At 37.2% G+C, this 19314-nt stretch overlaps 1 protein-coding gene across 7 annotated transcripts in view; it reads left to right on the forward strand.

The window, feature by feature from the left end:
- The window catches only part of PTPRZ1 (protein tyrosine phosphatase receptor type Z1), a 135489-nt gene that overhangs the window by 17496 nt on the left and 98679 nt on the right, over positions 1-19314 (forward strand). For all 7 annotated transcript variants that reach the window (XM_062609667.1, XM_062609670.1, XM_062609669.1 and 4 more), the window contains exon 2: positions 15253-15318. In XM_062609667.1, the coding sequence (XP_062465651.1) occupies positions 15253-15318 (66 nt within the window). The remainder of the gene's footprint in view (positions 1-15252; positions 15319-19314) is intronic.

A 19314-nucleotide genomic window follows, 5' to 3' on the forward strand; every position in this document is an offset into this window, starting at 1 on the left:
CACTTCCTGCTTACTTCCATATGTCATTCTCTTAGAATGAAAAAAGTTTGATTTCTTACTTTCTTTTCTTATTTTGCTTTGGTACACTTTTGCAGAAACCGATGGTTTGGGAAGATACGGTACTCTTCATCATACATTATATATAACTTCAAAGCTAATCACTTGTAGCTTGGAAAATTTGCATTTCCCATAAATGAAAGTTTATATTTTGTATACTGCTTTCACATAGCAAAACTATTTCCTTTTTATGGGGAGACTGATTTTCATGAAATTTCCTTGAAGCTGACGGTAAAACTGAAGTAGCAAGTTAATGATAAGAAGTACCAGAGAATATTCTATGAAGTACTAAATGCTAAATTGCAGAAAGCTATGTGGATATATGAAAGATGTATAATTTTGTTGATGGTAGGTGTTTATGGACTGAAGAAAGAAAGATTTTTCCAGTTTCTTCTCCCAACTCTCCTCTATTCTGTGCGTGCCCTTGGACAAAGATCTCTTAGAAACTCAGGATTCGTGTCTTTTTCAGATGAATGTCAGGATTCTCTGATTCTTCCCAGATTAAGTTTAAGAGCAGAATTTAAGGTACAGACTCAAGATTAGATTTGAAGTCCCAGACACAGGTCACTACATGAATGCATGCATGATTATTGATGTCAGTGTAAGGATTTTACTTACTAGAATTCTCTCTCACACACACAGTGAATGGTTGAATAATTTACTCAGAATATCCAATGCCTCCTACTAATTATTTTAATTTACTATGAAATGTGTTTTATTGTTTAGAAATAATGGTTAAACCCTGTATTGGGATGAGCAGATAGTTTAAAGCATATGGGGAACTTAGCTTTAGAGGAGAATAGGTAAAAGAAAACTTTCTTCGGTTCATTTGTGTAAATTGTGTTCCAAGCTATTTGAATTGAGAACATTTTAGATAATGTTATGAGGGGTTTTTGTACTATTAGATCCCACTTGAGCTTAATGGTCTCAGCAGAATCAGTAGCAAAACTTCCTGGTCCTTTAGTAGAGCTAGTTTTCTTGGAGAGGCTTGGGTGTGTAAGACAGACAAGAAGAAGCTTAGTAATTATTTTGTTATATGGTAGTCTGACTTAAAGTAATTCACAGCTTGTCAGAGAAACTAGCAATTAACTGTGAACCCTGTAAAATTTCCGTCCTTAGATGTGAAAGAGAAATCTGTTCAATTTGCAATTATCTTTACGGACTGTAAAAATAGAATTCCTTTCATTGAAAACCATTAGTTTGGTAAGATGGAAAGGGCTTTACTGTGAATATGTTGGTCAATTTAAAACCTCAGTGTGATTCTGTTAAATAAATAAGTAAAACCCTGGAAATTCCTTCAGCACGTACACAACAGAATCACAGGGAGGGTTTTGCAGGAGCAGAAGCTGCTGAGAAAGAAGCCAGTAGAGGGAGGGTTTTGTGGAGGGAAGACACAATATTGGTTACCCTAAATGAGCTGAGAGGAGTGGAAGACTAAAGATTAGATGGCAGTAAGCTCACAAGTAGAAGCTGAAGCATTTGGGACAGGCTGTGTCCCTCTCATTGCCTTTGGAGTAAGAGACTGTTCAACTAAGACGCTGACCTTCATGCTGTAACATACTGTTTCCCAAAAGGTTCGTGTAACAGGACTGACCCAAATTCCTCAGAAACATCTGGTTTTCTACTCAAGAGTCATTTTGTAACAGGAGGTATATTGCTGCTTTTCAAGAAAAAAGTTTTAAAAGAATTCATGTCATATAGGTGTGCTGTATCCAGTAGGAGCATTTGAATTTGGAACACTGGAATCTCCCAAGCTCTTTTTAGAAATTAATTCTTAATAATGATGAATGAATATATTTGCAATAAATCCAATACCTGGGAGGCCCTGTCCTGGACTCTCCTCATTCAAAGTCCTTGAGTGCAAAATTACAGTGATGTCTTATGGACCACAACTGATTTCAGGGAATTTTTTTAAACAAAATTTATCAGAATGGGTGTCAGGGCAGTAGAAGTGCCCTCTTTATGTTCACAAGAGCCCAGTTATGGCAAAAATGCCTGTCATTTGTAACAAGGTCAGCAAAGCCAAATTGTGCTGAGGATTCCTTGTTGGTCAAGTGAAGATACTATCTTTGTTTTATGTGTGACAGATGCACTGTTGTGAATTGCAGAGTGATTTTTTGACACAAAAAAGCTCACTATTATGGCATAGCAGAGTAGCATTTTTATTGTACATAGGATATTTCCAGACTATTTTGATTTTGCAGCAAATTAGGCTAAGGTAGGTGGATACTGATTATTTCAGAAGACTGTTTTAAGAGTTACCTAAAATATTTTTTCTTACTGTTTAACTAATTTGCAGGTTTTTACTGTAAACTGTATTTTAGGATACAAAAGTATGTATTGTTTGAAAGTTTCATCACAATATTCATGCCAGTGAAAGCTTGGCTGCCTGTTTTCTCCGCAGACTTATGTAAATTTCTAGGGACCTTGTGTGAATGGAAGGAGTCTGAATTCGTGTCCATGGTAATCTGTTCAATGTGTAGAGGAAGTTACAATGGCATTAACCCATGAAAAGGATCAATTGCTTTAATGGAAAGCAGTCAAGACATACTTTGAATTCAGATAGTCAACTTAATCAGAGGTGGACGTCGTTTTTTAAGGGCTCCTCTTTGAAAAAGCTTAATGCGGGTCACCTGCTAAGTGAAAATACTTTATTTATCTTTAAAGGAGCATAAAAATTGAACAGTAAACTGAAGGATGGATACATTCCTGAAATAACTCAAACAAAAATTATTAAATCCTGCAGTTATTTATAATCTCTACTTGGGCATTTAAAAGCATGAAAACGCCATAGCTGTCCTGGCTCATTACCTGCCGTCTGCCACTGAAAGCTGAGTGAATTAGCGTGGAGCTTCTTTAGGACTGGAAATTCAGCAGGGCCAGTCCTCACTGCCTTGCCGGCTGTGGTGGGAGTCCTGCCTGAGCAGGGGTTGCCAGCACACCTGAGAGGGCAAGGCACAGAGGTGCTTGAGCAACTATGGCAATTTGGGGTCTTCTATCAACCTTCACGGGACATAACAAGAATTCTGGTCTAGTTCCACCCCTCATCTAGCTTTCTCTGAGACATAATCATGATGTTGGTTCGCCTGCCCTGGAAAGGAAGTGATTAAGACATTCCCTTACCTTTACCAGAAGAAATCATATGTAGCAGCCTCATTTGGGTTTTTCTCCTGCATTTAAATTAAATTACAGTACAAGGTTATGTTAGGCAACCTGTGTTTATTTGGCTATTCAGCAGAGTTTTAGTTTGCAAGATTAAATAATACTTGTCTCAGCTTCATTTGTTTAAGCAAGTGAAAGTAATAGATCCCTCTGCTCTGTATCTTAATTAATTTGCTACAAGATATTTCCACAGATTAATGGTAGACTTGTATTAGGGGTGGCTTGCTTTTGATGATGATGAGGATGACAAGGTTGAAAATAATAAATACAATTTATGCAAGAAAATAAAATATTCAGTGTCTGCAATTCCTGTAAGGTTTTTTATAGTATCTGCCTAGTGCTACTTGAACACTTTAGACCAGTGTTAGCTAAATGAATTTGCTGTAGTTGCTGAGTGAAGATGTGTTGAGAGCATTGTAACTCCATTTCCTGGCCTTCCTTGAAAATGGCATTACCCAACAGCTTTCCAGTGGGAAGAAGCAGGTATTTCAATGCAGAGCTCTGAATTAACACAGCAGGAACAGCTGGTATTTGCCCCTAATCCAATTTAAGAGCTGTAAGTTCCCAGAATTATTTTCATAAGAGCTACTGTGCCTTGTGCGTGTTCACCAGTGAAGATCTTTGGACTAAAACTATAATGAGAAACACCGTTAACTGCTCAAGGCATAAGGGAAAAGACCACTGATGCATGATCATAATTTGAAAATACCATGACTTTATAGAAAGTGTACTCTGTAGTGTTTCTTAGGCCAAAATCTGCTCTATCCTATTCTCTTGCAAGAGGAGTGCAAGGCAAAACTATATAAAACCAGCATTTGATCTTTGAACGTGGTGGATATTGCAACATGAGTCACATAATCCCTAGTTCTGTAAGTAAGCTGCAATGGATGGATCTGAGATTTTTCCATTTATTAGGTATGTCAGTTCACAGTCACGTTTTGCTGTGTCTGATGGAATTTGAGACTGCTAAAAAGCATCTGGGAGCACACTCCCTTGAATCTAATCAAAGGAAGAGTCAGTCAAATCACTTGCTTTAGCCAACTTTTTGAAGTTAACTTTGTGTCTTACCTGAATGCAAGTAGAGCATCTGTAATAGAACAGTATGTGATGTGTATATTAAGTTTTAATAGTAGCTGCATTTCATTTAGGACAAGCATTACTACTGTTTCAGATGCTGTGGGTCATTCATGTGTAGTATGCAAATAACAGGAATAGCCATGTTCAGTCATACCTAAATTCAGTATTGTCTGACAGAGGCCAGTGCAGATGCTTCAGAATAACAGGCATGAAATCCCACAGTAGGTAGAAGTGAGATGTTTCCCAAGTCTTTTCTCACGTCTTATGTGTGCCAGGTGCCTTTCTAAATGTAATGTGATAACTCCAAATATTCTTGATATCTTTACAGCTATTTCAGTCTTCATTTAGCTGTTAGCCTCAGCGATTTCTTGCAGTGATAATTGCCTAGATGTGAAAAAAATGTATTCTTTCACTGGTTTTCTTACTGTCAGATTCCTCATAATGCCCCCAGGTGTCCTTGTTCTTCTAGTGAGAGGGGGAAAAAAGTTCCCAGTCTTCATCTTAGCAACATTCATTATTCTTTGTATTTGTTTTCTTCCCAAAATAAGCATTCTTAACCTTTTTTTCCCATCTCCCTTTATTTGGAACTCTTCCATGGTCACTTTCATCAGTGGTCCCTCTCACCCGTGTTCTGCTTAATTGTTTCTGAGAGGGCAAGACCAGCACAAACCCATTTTTCCAGATGAAACCACACTGATGATTTGTGTTAAGGTGCAATAATTCTTTCTTCATCATTTCTGACATATTTTGAAATTTCTCTTTGGGCTCCAGCTACACACTGAATAAAGAACTTGATTTAGCCTTGGTCTCTTCTATCGCTTTATGCAATTAATTGAAAACCCAACAAAGTAAAAGTATTTTAGCAGTTTTCAGTGCCTTTTTTTGTTCCCCCAGTTTTTTTTACTGCTACATCTGTCAAAGCTGAACAGATATAGCAAAAGCTGAAGCTGAACAGATGTAGCAAAGCTGAATCTTTTGGCATTGTACACATTTGCCTTGATTGTTATAGCTTTCTGAACTTCCTCGAAATCCAATCTAAATAACTGAAACATCAGTGCATCCCAGCATTTTGGCATACCCTCTTGAATCTTTGAATTTAACTAACTATGTTCTGGAAAATCAGTAGATATTTTGAAGACTTCTAAAATGTGTCATTGCTATCAAAACTGGAAATATTTTTATTTTGGGGATCTTTTAAAAACTTGTGCATTTTATTTGCTAAATGTTGGTGTCAGTGTACTAACTTGGCACAATTGCTGTCCCTTGAATTACAACTTGCATTGCAGTCATCGCTGTTTAATGGTTCATCTGCTGTTCTCTAGGTGACCTGTCTGCTGTGCATGTTACATGAGTTTCTCAGGAATGGCCTCTACTTGTTTCTGTTCAGGAGCTACTTTTCAGATTTGCATCTGCATTGTTTCGCTAAGCTTTGTCCTGTTGAGCCATTTGCCAATTTTGCATATGGTCATTGAAATCTTACTGGTTTGTTACACTGTGCTGCCTGATAGGAATTTAGTTTGCTTTTCTTTGCTAGACGTTGTGGTGTAGCCATATTTTTATGTATAAGGGCTCAGACTTTGTTTTGGTATAGAGTCAGCTCTATGTTCCTCTCCAGTTTTATTTTCCCCATGTGTTTTCAATGGCCTAGAAGTTTAAACCGTTCTTGCTCACTCAAGGAAGAGAGTTTTAGCACTCTGTTCATTTTCTGTTTGGGCCAGCACCCTTAATTGGAAGCATTCATAAGAAAATAGGCAGTGAGAGAGCTTCTTCTAAGTCTATATGTAAACTTCCAGGCCATCCCCTATTCATAACTTTGCATTACTAGGCATGATGTGTAAGTCAGGCTTCCTCCCTAGCACAATGGCAGAAGTGTCTAAATAGCTCTAGGACAAAGTGTCCTAATTACGTGCCCAATGAATATTCACAGAAGACACTCTGAATCCAGTCTATTGAAGTTTTCCCCCATACCATAAAACCTTTATATAAATATTCATAAGAGAGGGGGAGACAAGCGCACACACACTTCACAGGCTGCTAATTAATGCCTTTACCCAGGGCTTTAGTGCTCTACACCTAGACCTAAGGAAGGTGTCTCTTTATCAAGGGCTTTGAGAGCTTGCAATGGGAGTTCAGTGTTAAAATCTCTTTCTAGAAATTCTCTATCACTTAAGAGCCCAAACCCCTTAGCTCTGTTGGAAGTTAAGATCCAAACCAGAAAAGAGTTTGGCAGGTGAATTCTTAGTGTGGGAATGACTTTATTAGTCCTAGTCTAAATTCAAAGTCACTTTATGTGCACTGAATCCTACTTAGAATATTTAAGCATGTTCAAACCATTAACTCGAGATACATTTTTAGATAATATTTACCCCTTATTCTGGTTGCGATTGTTAATCGCCAAAGCAATTAATTACTTCATTAATTGGCTATAAAAATAATTTAATCTTGGTAAATGAGTCATTGCAATTAACGGAACACAAATTTTAAGTTAGGTAAGCAGCATTTAATTTCTTCATTTTGCAGTGTTTAGTTTGTAGTAAAAGTCTGCCTATGAATCCTAATGACATTCTCAGGCTTCCTGATTTTTGTTTCAATGATTTAATTTCTTACTGTTAGAAAGTCACAGTCAATTTGCAGTTGGTTATTGAGTGTTGACAGCTGACTGCCACAATATATGAACTTTCAGTTATATTGAACTAATCCTAACCTAGGATTGCTGCAATGAGATTCTCAGTTCAAACTGTGTTATACACTCGGTGTAGGATTGCAAGTAACGAGAGGTCAGAAACTCCATTTTGCGGTTCAGTGCACAAATTAAGGCTTTTCATGGAGTGCCACCACCACCTGAGACCTGGGAAAAGGCTTTTCAGTGCCTTAGTGAGAGGTGGATTATATGGGGAAATGGTTATTGTAGTACGGTGAAATTTTACATTTACAATGATTGATTAAACCATGTATCTATCATCTTACAGGGCTATTATTTACACATTTTGGGTCAAACCTTGCTCAACGAGGTTTATGTCTGCTGACAGAATTCAAAAGGGTTTAGAACTGAAAGAATACGAAATAACAAAGCAATGCTGTGGGTTTGGGTTTTTTTTTTCTGAAATCATGAAGCTGTATTCTGTCTCCTATTACTGTTATGTAAAATGTTTATGAGTTAGGCGCAAGGAGGATGGGCAGGTGAGGGATGCATGCCTGTACAGTGGGTTTGTGTTGTTTGTGTTCCCATAAGCCTCATATAGCTTCCCAGGCAGATTCACCTCCCCCTCCTCCAGAATGAAAAACATATTGATTAAATAAAAATGAACCTGCAAGACTACATAGATAATGCAAAATATTTTGATTAAAACACCTGAGCCTGCACTTCCAAATATTACTAGCATCTAAATTCCAAATTGTCTATGAAGTTACAGTTTTGTGGGTGATGTGGGACAGGACTGGGATGGGACTTCTGTTTCCCTCAAAGTAGTTTTGGACATACAAAAACATGAGACAGAATTTGACCTCAAAATTACATCAAATTGTAGATACAGCATAGATAACAAGGTACTGGAGAGAATAAAAAGATAAATTAAAACAGAAAGTGTGACAAAACCAGATTTTAAATGGGTATGGCCCTTTTTTTTTATATTTATTAATTTTATGGAGAAAAAATCTCAAGTGTTAATATTGCTGCAGTTAGCTACAATAATCCATCACTTCCATGTACCTCTTTTCCAGTCGTTTCTGGTTTTAGGTTGTGCCATAAAAATTAAATTCCATGTGCATTCCAAATATGCTGGGGTAAAATCTCTGTTAGTATTAAACTGTACTTAGAGTCGAGAGCTGTGATTTGACTTATTCAACAGTGAGTTTTCCAACGACTTCTGTAATTTTAAGCAGCAGGAGTCAGACTGAAAAGCAAAACTTAGACAGACAATACACCCTCAAGTACAAAGTTACCCAAGCCCTGAAAATACTGAAAAATCATTTCTGACTGCTCAGATAGCCCAGTTCTTAACCTGAAAGTCTCACAAATTCTTAAAATTGTGCTTTAGAATTTGCTGAGAATTTCTCAGTCTGGATACTGTAGAGCAGCTTAAAGCTATTTTATATCTAAAATATGCTTCTAAATAAAAAGACCTAGTCACCTCTCAGGCACCCTTTCAAAGTTAAACCTTGTCAAAACATGTTAAAACACACATTTGTAGTGTTAAGCTCCATGTAAGGTATTAGTGACACCAGTTCTCCTTTTCACTACATCCTGCTGTCTTGAAAATTCCATTCTTTTCCTTTACTTCCTTCCTCTGCCTTGGGGAGATGTCAATCTACGTGGCAGCTCCTCTTCAAAAGCACCCAAAAGGCAGATGGAACAGGAGGGAGGTACTGCCCTGTGCTCTTGCTGAAGGGAACCTAAGTGGAGGGGAAGAAAACACAAGTGGCCACATGAATGTCTGGTCCCATGAGAAGTGAAGTTATGGGGAAGGAAGGAGCATAGATTTTGGTTCCTCACCTCAGTGTATTTTGAAATACAGTATCATGAATAAATTTAATAGTAATTGTAATTATCCTGATTATTTTATCTGTGATCTTCATTATGCCACTTTAATAATTCTGTTGTAATCTAGTAAAAAGAAAATTACTACTTAAAACCACCAAACAAATCAACACATTAAGTGTCTTTGTTTTGCCTTTAGTTTGTGTTTTTAGGGTGCCAGTGTTTGTCACATTTTTGTCTGTTGTCTCTAGCAATCACGAGACATTTCTTTTCCAAATATATTATTATGTAATCGGTTGCAATAAGGAAGTGGCTAAAGGAGTAAACATGAGATTTATAGCATGGTACAATCGTAAGAAAATGCAGTATGTATGTGATTATATTTATATACCCCTTTTTGAGAAATTCTCACAATATACATATATCTAGACATACATATGCATATATATAATTGTTAGGATTTGTCAAAAAATGTCAGGTTCTACATTTGTTTACCTTTTTTTTTTTGTATTGTTTGCGTTATGTTAATATATTTTTTTATCAAATAGAGATTTTTTTTGTAGATGTGCAGTTGATATCAGATGTCCATGATGAGCCTTGGAAGTTTTCAGTCTTGATGTTGAGTGTAGAGCTTTCTCAAGGGAGCAGAATGTTTTTGGTACGGTTTTATAAAAGGTGTGTGGTATAATCCCTAGATTGATATGAATACTTATAACAAAATCATCCAGAGTGGCTCCTCTGTCTTCCCACTTGTAGTTGAAAAAAGGACATTTCAAGTAAATACCTCCCTGAAGCAAAAGAAGGTAATGCTATCAAGAGAGCCACCTTTCAGGAAATTTACAGTAACGTGACTGGAGGGATAATGGTTGAGTAGAATTTACAGTTCCAGCATCAAATAAATGGGAAAGGAAAATACTTAAAAATTAAAGACTTCCTCCTTCAGAGAATATATTTCTCTCAATATCCCCCCCACCAACACTTCATAGAATTCAGTCTAAGTCTGTTCATTAGGGTGCAAAAGATGATTTTAACTACTGAAAGAGTTCACAAAAGAGAAAGTTTCTAACAGCTTGACTTCACAGACCCTGCTGTGCTAAAAAGCATTTATTTCAGTAAATGTTCCTTTGAGATGACTTGCATAAGGTCTATTCTCAAGAGTTTTAAATATTACCAAAGCTGTAGAGCTTTACTGGTCTGTAGATGTTAATATTAACAAGCAGAGAAGCACTGGGGAAACATAGTAAAGATTTTTAATAACCTTTCAAATGAGCACTTCCTACTACTTTGCCTGTAGTCAGAGGGAAGGTGGAATTAGGTAATTTACATAGATTGGAACATGCCCCACACTGGAAAAAGCCCAATCCTGAGATCCCTCCCACTTTCCACAGGCTGCTTAAGAATTTCAGGAGCATTTAAATGTAAAAGGCATTTAAAATTCCAACGTGAGTAGAACATAATTGGTCAAACTGGGGTCCTTGCTGCATTTGCATATACAAATGCGCTAGAAAATTATGGTTAAATGTGATTAATAAACCTAAGCTAATACCGCAGGAATTATCTTTTAATTCATGGCACTATTCCCTGTAAAGTTGTGACAGGTTAAAGTTAGGAGTGCCACTACTCTGCTGCTTAGTGATAATTGCTTTTAAATGCATCCAATCAGTTTGTTTAGTGGGTTGTGGGGTTTTTTGGTTTTTTTTTAGATGGTGGGGTTTTTTTGGCTTGTTTGTTTGGTTTTGTTTGGTTTTGTTTTGTTTGGGGTTTTTTTTTCAATAGAGTTAAAACAATTTGTTTCAGTAAATATATCACAGCAATTGTCAAGCTGTAAAAGGAGTTTTGTTTTAGCTTCATATTTAGTGCAGGGAAAGTCACACTTTTTCATCTGTATTGGAATGAGCATCCTACACTCAAGCATAATGAAGGGAACTGGCTATAGATACCCAAATATGTAGCAATGCCTAAAATATTGCTACACAGAAGGAACTGTGGATAAAAAAGATTTATAAATTTCTCTACACAATCTCAGATCCATCTTGACAAAAGATTTTGACACATTTTCAGGAGAAAAAACATACGAAGTTGTAGAGGTGGGTTATTTAAGCATTTTTGTCATTTTAAGGATTTTATAGATCCCGTTACAGAATTGGTTCATCTTGGTAGCTTTCCATGGAGTTGGTTCAGTTTGTGTGACAGAATACCTGAAACCAGGCAAAAATAGTCTTTCATCCTTCTAAACAGTTTGATGAGTGTCCAGTCAAGCACAATATGTGTGTGAATAAAAATTTTAAAACCACTTTGCTAGTTCATGCCAGTTGTCTGGTGACCTGTCTCTTGCAAATAGCAAATGCCTAGGCAAGTGCATTAAAACAGGGCAAATGTGCAATGACTCCCAGTGCCATCCTCCCAGTTTTATCAGTGGACTTAGTGAGCCAGAAGTGGTGTCACTGTGTTTAAGAGGTGTTTGTGGCTCTCTCCTTCACAGATTTTTAAAATCTTTCCAACCTGTGTGAGTTTGTGGTATTGACAGCTTCCAGTTGCTGCAGAGAGTTAGTACTTTGAGTGTACATAGTGGAGAGATCTCATGAGACACAAATTGTTTAAAACAAAAACTTCTGTATTTCTCAAAAAGAAAATTATCACATATTTTCAATGATTGATCACATCCTCTCTGGCATCCCAAGAGCTCCTGTCCTCTTCCTTGGCCTAAGAACAACAGGTTGAATTCTGCTCATGTGAATTGAAGTTGCCATCAGTTTTAGTACCAGCACAGCCTTTATCTCTGTAACTGTAATAACACTGCTGGTTATCCACTTACACTAAATGAATGCTTATGCCTTTAGCATCTATTCACTTTGCTCTCAGATTTGATTTTAATACAGGAGGAAAATACCAAGTGACACCTGATTTCCCAGGACCAAACTGTGTTGGCAGCCTAAATGTGTAGTTAATGGTGCTTACCCATACTGTACATGCAGAACATCAGTGCCCTGTTGTAGAAAATCTCATAAATGCAGACATTACTGTGTTCCAGTTCCCATAAATAAGTCATTCTGATGTCAACATCTCATAAATGGTGGCTCAGTTCAGCTGAGTGAAGGTAAAACCATAAGGAGGTTGTCCTTTTTAACTCTTGAGTGTAGCAGCTGGTATCTGTTGATGCTGCTGTGTCAAAAAGGACAAGCAGAAGGGGCTGGTAAAATTATAGCATGCTGGTAGAAACTGCAGTGCCAGATTACACCTGAGTTTGTATCATGTCTATCAAAGCATCATGCTGATTGCAGCATCCTCAAACATACCTTGTGTCTTGGTGCTGTCCTCAAAATACCCTTTTTACAGATGTTTAGAAGGGCCTCTGATGGATACTTGGGGCTTGTTGCCTCCGCATCTCTGAGAGGATTTTCTCTAACAGAATTCAGAGGTTCAAACTCCCATTTTCACTTCTCTGACTCCTTTCCCTGGCACAGAGTGCCGAATCAAGAGGGTCTCCCTCACAGATACATTTTTCTGTTAATCATGAAAGCTACTAATTTTTTACCTTTACATATGAATAAATACGCATTGAGGATCAGAAAGTTTCATTCACATCAATAAATCAAAAGCAACTCAACCAAGGCCTGGAGGTATAAAAAGAATGTCAGACTCATGTCAGGAGGAAGAAAACCCGGTTATTTTTACTTTTAAACAGGAGAAATATCTACAAGAACTTATTATTACCATGACTATGCTTTAACCAGAAACCCATCTTCTCTGTTCCCATGGCTGAACATGAGACAAGGTGAGCTACAAATCAGTTGGTCTAGCTACCCCTCATGAGCAGGAGAGCATTTGCCACTGTTATTCCTGACTTCATGGGCCTTGGGCACTGGGGCGCTCATTGTTCAGGCACAATATGGAAAGAAACAACCTCAGACAGAAAACTCTGGCTTTGAAGAAGCATAGAAAAAGGGAGTAAAAAGCATTTAATGATATTCTGCATGTCTCTTTGACAGGGATAGAAAGATAACTATATAACTGTTTAAATTATCATCCCACAACTGAGCTGCCTTGTTCTATGAATAAATAAGCAATCTATGGAAACATGCTCAACAGCTTCCTGGGATCAGAAGAGAACATTAAGGATTTTTTCTTCATAAAGTAGCACCTCAAGCAGTAAAATTCAAACTATTTTGGGCACTAACTGGAAATGTCAGTGTCACAGGAGTCATTCTGACTGTCAAGCTGATTAAGTATCAGTATCACAGATTTACATATAAACCCACAAATCTGACATTGTTTTTGCCTTCTCTTTTGTGATGTTCTCTTTATTCCTATATAAATTTAAATTAAATGTAAGGAATTTAAATACAGTATTTTAACAGCAGTATTTTGCTTTCATAAACCATGAGTAAAACGGATGGCAATTTGTTAACTCTTAAGTAAAATAAAATTGTAGAAGAAAAAGATAATTTCCTTCCATCTGGTCTCTGCACTGTTATCTGGTCAACACTGACAGTTTACACAAGAACACTTTATAGGATGTATGGTTCTGTTTTGCCAGCGCAGTTTACACAAGTAGTTCATGGGAAGAGACACCAGCGCTATCTATGATTCTTCAGTTTCTTCTTTCCCCAAGGGAAATTCGTTTTCCTTCCCCAGTTTTGCCACATGTTTGTAATGGAAAGAGGCAAGACCAAAACCACTTACAATCCCTGCAGATGTGGGAAGGCACATGGCTGTGAGTGTTCTGCAACAGGCTTTGGCAGCACAATAATAGGTGAATAGCAGAGAAAAGAAGGTGTATGAACTCCTAATGTCTCTGGCCATTTATAAAGACTTTCCTTAAGATTTACTGGGTCTATAAAGTGTGTAATGCACCAAAAAAAGTGAACCTTGCCCCTTTTTTTCTTGTTCATTGAAGCTATCACTCCTTGTCCATCAGACCTCCATGTGGAATTTAAAAAGTGGTGGGGCGCTCTCACGCCCAAACCCTGCTTAGTTAGCATATGAATGCCCAACTGATTGTTTGAAGTAACAATTAGGAGGACAATGGATAAAGGAGGAAACCGGAGACATCAACTAACACCTGTGAATCAGAACTTCAACAGCTTTCTTTTACATAATTAATTGAAGAAGGAGGCACAATGCACATTGACTTGAAAATGTGATCCAAGGGCAACGCTGTTGCATGTAAATCCTTTTTCAGTGCCATTACTTACATGTGAGGTTTGATCTTTTTGTAAAAGTCTTAGTCATGAGTGAAAGTTGTGAAGTGTTGCAAGTGGGCTTTTAGGTGAGGAGGGAGAAAGGAAAGAGAAAAACATTTAAGGGCAATCACAGTTTCATGAGGGAGGCAGAAGTCCTGGTGAAGTTATTAAAACACATGGACTTCAGAGAGGTAGCGGAAAGTCATTATAAGGCACAACATTTCTAACCTTGCAAACAGCAATTATGGTTTAGCATCCTGTAATCAGAACTACATAGTGCTCTGTATTAAAGCAAAATAAATTGATGCTATGAAACTGTTTCATTAAATTTATGTTTATTGTAGAATGTGAGCTGAATGCTATGGTGCTTTCTCAAAGAAGCAATCCATATGTGTGCTCAACTTACTCATATGCAATTATTTCTTGAACAGGTTATATTGTACTCTCTAGAAGAGTATTTTATGAAGCTAGTTAACATTATGACTCTCGAAATGACAGTCTCAGAAAACCTACAGCTGCAATTTACATATATTAATAAGGGGGAATAGTCATCTATTTGCACGCATCAATAGTTGTGTAGCTAGAGTTGTACTGGCATAAAAAGGATAACAGTGAAGGTTATTCAGTGGTCAGAATAAATCAATGAGTATTTATACAGTTAGATATTTCTCCCTAGAGAAGTATAATGTCATTAAAAAGTATCTAATATCTAGACTTCTCTCGCCATAAACTTTATGGAGATACAAATAACTTCACATACTTCAGCTATAATATTGCTGATAATATACAGTGAAATGAAATTTTAGAGTATTTTGTTCACTATCTTTAAATGGCATAAGTAGTACCAAGTTAGATAAAGTATGTGAAGTCCTGCGCACCCTGAAGCAAAAGTTTAGCTTGCATGATTTCCAAGTAATCTAGATCAGTTCTTTCTAAAGTATATCACAGAAGATGGTTTCTTCAAGAGAGAGTTGCATTCATTCTAAAAGGGAAAGCATGATTCTAGTGAAATGTGGAGGAGGGGAAAGAGGGAGAAAGGGGGAAAGGGGAGAGGAAGAAAGGGTAAACTGAAAATCATTTCCGTTTGCTTTGTGTGTTTTATATACTATGACATTGATGGTATTTATATTCTGTTTAAACAATACTTGCCATTTGAGGGGCAAGATAAGGACAAAGTAACAAATTAATCAGTAATTAAAACATTGATGATCTTGTTGGGGTGGTGGTGGTGTTATTGACATTTCATGTTCCTGTTGGGGTTCTATATTTATATTGTAAATTCATATCTATTTTCAGATTTGGTGTATGGATACTATAGACAGCAGCGGAAATTGATTGAAGAGATTGATTGGTCATACACAGGTAAGCAAAACTGTCTACTGAAGAACTTAATCCACTTTGACATCTTCATATTCATTGTTATAACTGAAAGAGCCTGTTATATCCATATACCACTTACCATATGCCTAAACAATTGCTAAAGTAAAAATGTAGGAAATGGAATCTGGAACATTACAGGAACTTTACAACAGTTTACATCTGAGAAAGTCAGCTTCCTTGAAACCTTAACCTGAGATGAAGGCTGGGCCAATAAATTGATAGATGCTCACTCATAATCTGAATATTACTGTTCTGGCAAGTTTGAAAAACTGAAAAAAAGCTGAAACGAGGCACGGTACATTACGTGGGTAAGAACATATCCATATACTGCATATGATCTTCTGCACTTTACTTCTGAGAGCCTGAGCATCCATCCTTTACAGGTCACATCCTGATTGTCCTAAAAAATCAGTCATTTGGGCTCTGTGCTACCTTTGCCTCATCACAGAAGTACTATGGGAAATACTCAAATAGCTTCCTAGATTCTCCTGTAAAAGTCAAGCCCCTTTCAGTAATACTGAAAAGGTAATTTATTCCTATAGGTATATTCCTATAGGTATAGCTATAGGTGTATATATACAGGTATATATATAGGTGTATATATATAGGTATATATATAGGTATAGCTATAGGTATATTCCTATAGGTATAGCTATAGGTATATTTTACATAGAATGTAAGAAGTAACTTCCTGAGGATAAGCATAGACTCTTACATTTTTAGTGATTTAAGTTACTGTTTCAAAAACCACTGATTAATGAAAAGAAATAAGGACTGTCAAATTTCAGTCTTTCATATATTTGGTTCAGAATATTTTCCTGTAGTTAAAGGAAGTCACACCATTTTTTTTTTTCTCTCTCTCACTTTCTCATTTTGACGATAGTTTTTATCTTCCAGGGTAAAATATATCTAACAAGTTTTGAGCCTAGAGAGAATTGAAACAGGCTAGTCATAAGCCCTTCAAAATGAAATTTATAATGAAAACTCCCACTTACACAGATTGTACTGCAAAATTCAAGCGTAAGCTCAATCAATACAATATTTCATGTTCAAAATCCATACTTTTTTTAATATTGCAGTCAGAGGAATGCAGGGATAAGCCTCCAGGATTACAGGTAACCAGAGGGCAATTTATGAGTTTACTTTAAACAATAGAGTATGGGGTTGGCATAGGATATTGGAGGATTGAGCTCTTCCCTAGCCTGAACAGAGCACACGCCCCGCTGTGCAGCTGCTGCAGCTGCCACAGGTTGCATTTGCTGGGTATTTTGGATGGCAAAACAGCACAGACTCTGCAAGCGGGAGGATCCGTACCTGTTGGTTCTCTCCCTTAACATGTGAGATAGATACCTTCATGTAATCATTTCAGTTCCTATGCCTTGCCCTAGTGATACCACTGGCAAAGCCTTCCTCCCCATCCAAGACCTGTATAGTCAGGTGCATGTGGTGCATGGGGTGGCTGAATTTGAGAGGAGCCCTGTTCAGCACTGTGCTCCCTGTCCCAGCAGCATCCTACCCCTGTTCCTGCTGCTTCACAGGACTCTCTGCCAAATGGGCTCCATATGCCCCCAGCACTCATAACACAGCTAGCTCCACACCTGGTCAAACATGGATTTTCAAAGCTTTTGGGGGGAGCTGCATGTAAAGCAGATACTTGGTGTTGTACTTGCTTTCATGAAGCACCAGGCAATTGATTGAGGGTTGATATAATGCTGTTTGTTTTTTTTTTTTAAATAAATATTCCCTTCTATATAAAGGGAATATACAAATTCAGCTTTCACTTAAAAAAGGACAGTCTTCCTGAATGGGAAGAAAAATCACAAATTTCAGCATTGTGTTGAGACACAGAAGTCTAGAGGCTGAGGCATTCTTATTTTGATCTCATTAATTTATAATAATTTGTTTATTTTAATCTCATTTTTTTATCCCTGTGGCAAGTGATATCGAGTACTGTATGTATAACTGCTATACCTAGCTCATACTTATGGTTTTGAGGCACAGACCAACATGTACATTTCTGAATGGTTTACCAATGCTTTGTCAGTACAGCCTTTCCCCAGACACCAGTTACAGTCTTCTGTCTTATAACCTGCCCCCTGAAAGACCTGAAAAATTAGACTGTGTGTGCTAGTGAAGTGTTATTAGTGGGCCTGGGGATCCTGCAACCATAGAGTTTGATCCATCATAACTAAGAAAAATCTAAGTGGCTTGATAAGCTAATATGAGTTTGGGCAGATGTACTTCTTTATATTGAATGAAAAGTTTCAGATCCATTACCCACAGTGGGTCAACACACTCCTTGTATGGTGTGAGATAAAAGTAAAATGGAACAAGAGAAATAACTTGGATCTTACCTGCTGAAACCATACAGTTTCTGAAGGTGGAGTTTCATAATAAAGCAATTTCACATACTGTAATTTAATGTGAGTCATCAGATTTTGACTCTCAGGTAATGTCTAATGAATGTGTAAATGTAAGTGGAATCATTTTATAGTACTTCTAAGGGTTCTGCTTTAAGCCATAGACAAATCCAGCTTTTGCAAGCAAGAATCTAGTTTTTTTGTGTCCTAACTTTGCATATATCTGCATAAACAAATGCAGTGTTAAAGACATGGAAGGTGCAAATGCTCATTACAGATGCACCCATTGTTTTTCAGGAATAAGTGGCTCCTAAAGCTAGTTTATCAGCAAAATGATTTCATTTTAACAAACTTTTCATTTTTCCTTAAAGCAATGATATAAATAAAAATTTGATAATATAATGTATATTTTCTGAATCTCAATATTAACTAAAAGTGAATCCAACCTTTTTTGTTGTAGAAAAACAAGTGTACTAAGAAAGTTCATTTCCTCAAATCACTTACATGCTAACTGATGACCAACGATCATTTAGAAATTATTTAGCTGTGCCACTAAGGTTAGACAATCACAGATTATTTCAAACTGTAAAGTGAGAAGTGTGAGCTTCAATTATTTCTCTATCATAGAGGTGAAAGATTAATTTTTATTGATGCTTTGTTTACCTGCACTGTTTTTGCCAGAAGGGATGCTACAATGCTTTTTTTCTCTTGGTTGGTTGGGTTTTTTTCCAACATGGCTGGTTGACAGTAGTCCATGAAAACTCCATATCTGAATGCTCACATGTAGAATTATCAAATTACACCACAAAGAAGGCTTCTTTTTTGTTTGTTTTGTTTTGTTGGGTGTTTACTCTTGGCAGGGAGAGGAGGGAGAGCAGCTTAATTCTGTTAGAAGCAGGACATTCTAAATAATCTTCCAGGAATTCTGTGTAAATGAATAGCACAGCCAGTTCAGTGTTCTTTGTCTACTCATTCAGGAGTATTAAGTTCAATTTGTACTGCCATTCTTCATGTGATATGCCGATACATAATTGCCTTATAAACATTGGCAACTCTAATCTTGAGGAAAGGGTGATTTTAATAGAAACTGTTGATTCTCTGTGTATTCAAAGAACGATTCTGTTATTTGCAAGCAGAACATGAGTCATATTTCCTTTTTCTCTGGAGGGAAGCATCATGAATCACAGAATAATTTAGATTTGAAGGGGCCGTTGAAGATCATCTGGTCCAACCCCCTGCTCAAATCAAAGTGAACTTCAGAGGTGAAGCAGGTTGCTCAGACCTTGTCCAGCAGAACACTGAAAATCCCCAAGGAGGGAGATGCTGTTGCCTGGGCAGCATGTTCCACTGTCATGTGGAAGAACTTTTTTCATTTATCCAACTGCACTATCTCTTACTGCAACTTCTGATCATTTCCTCTTGCCCTTTCTCTGTGCACTGCTCTGTAGATTGCCTTTACATAGCAGTAGACTTTAGCTAGATTCCCCTTCTCATCCCCAGCCTCGGCAAACTCAGGTGCCTCAGCGTCTTCCTCATATGTAATGTAGTCTGATGCCCTGATCATCTCAATAGCCTTTAGTTTGTTAAAATATATCTCATGTTGGGTTGAGGAGGAAGT

Source organism: Pezoporus occidentalis, unplaced genomic scaffold (genome assembly GCF_034315485.1).
Source record: "Pezoporus occidentalis ecotype Australia unplaced genomic scaffold, CSIRO_AGI_Poc_V1 ctg14, whole genome shotgun sequence".
In the NCBI taxonomy this organism is placed as follows: domain Eukaryota; kingdom Metazoa; phylum Chordata; class Aves; order Psittaciformes; family Psittacidae; genus Pezoporus; species Pezoporus occidentalis.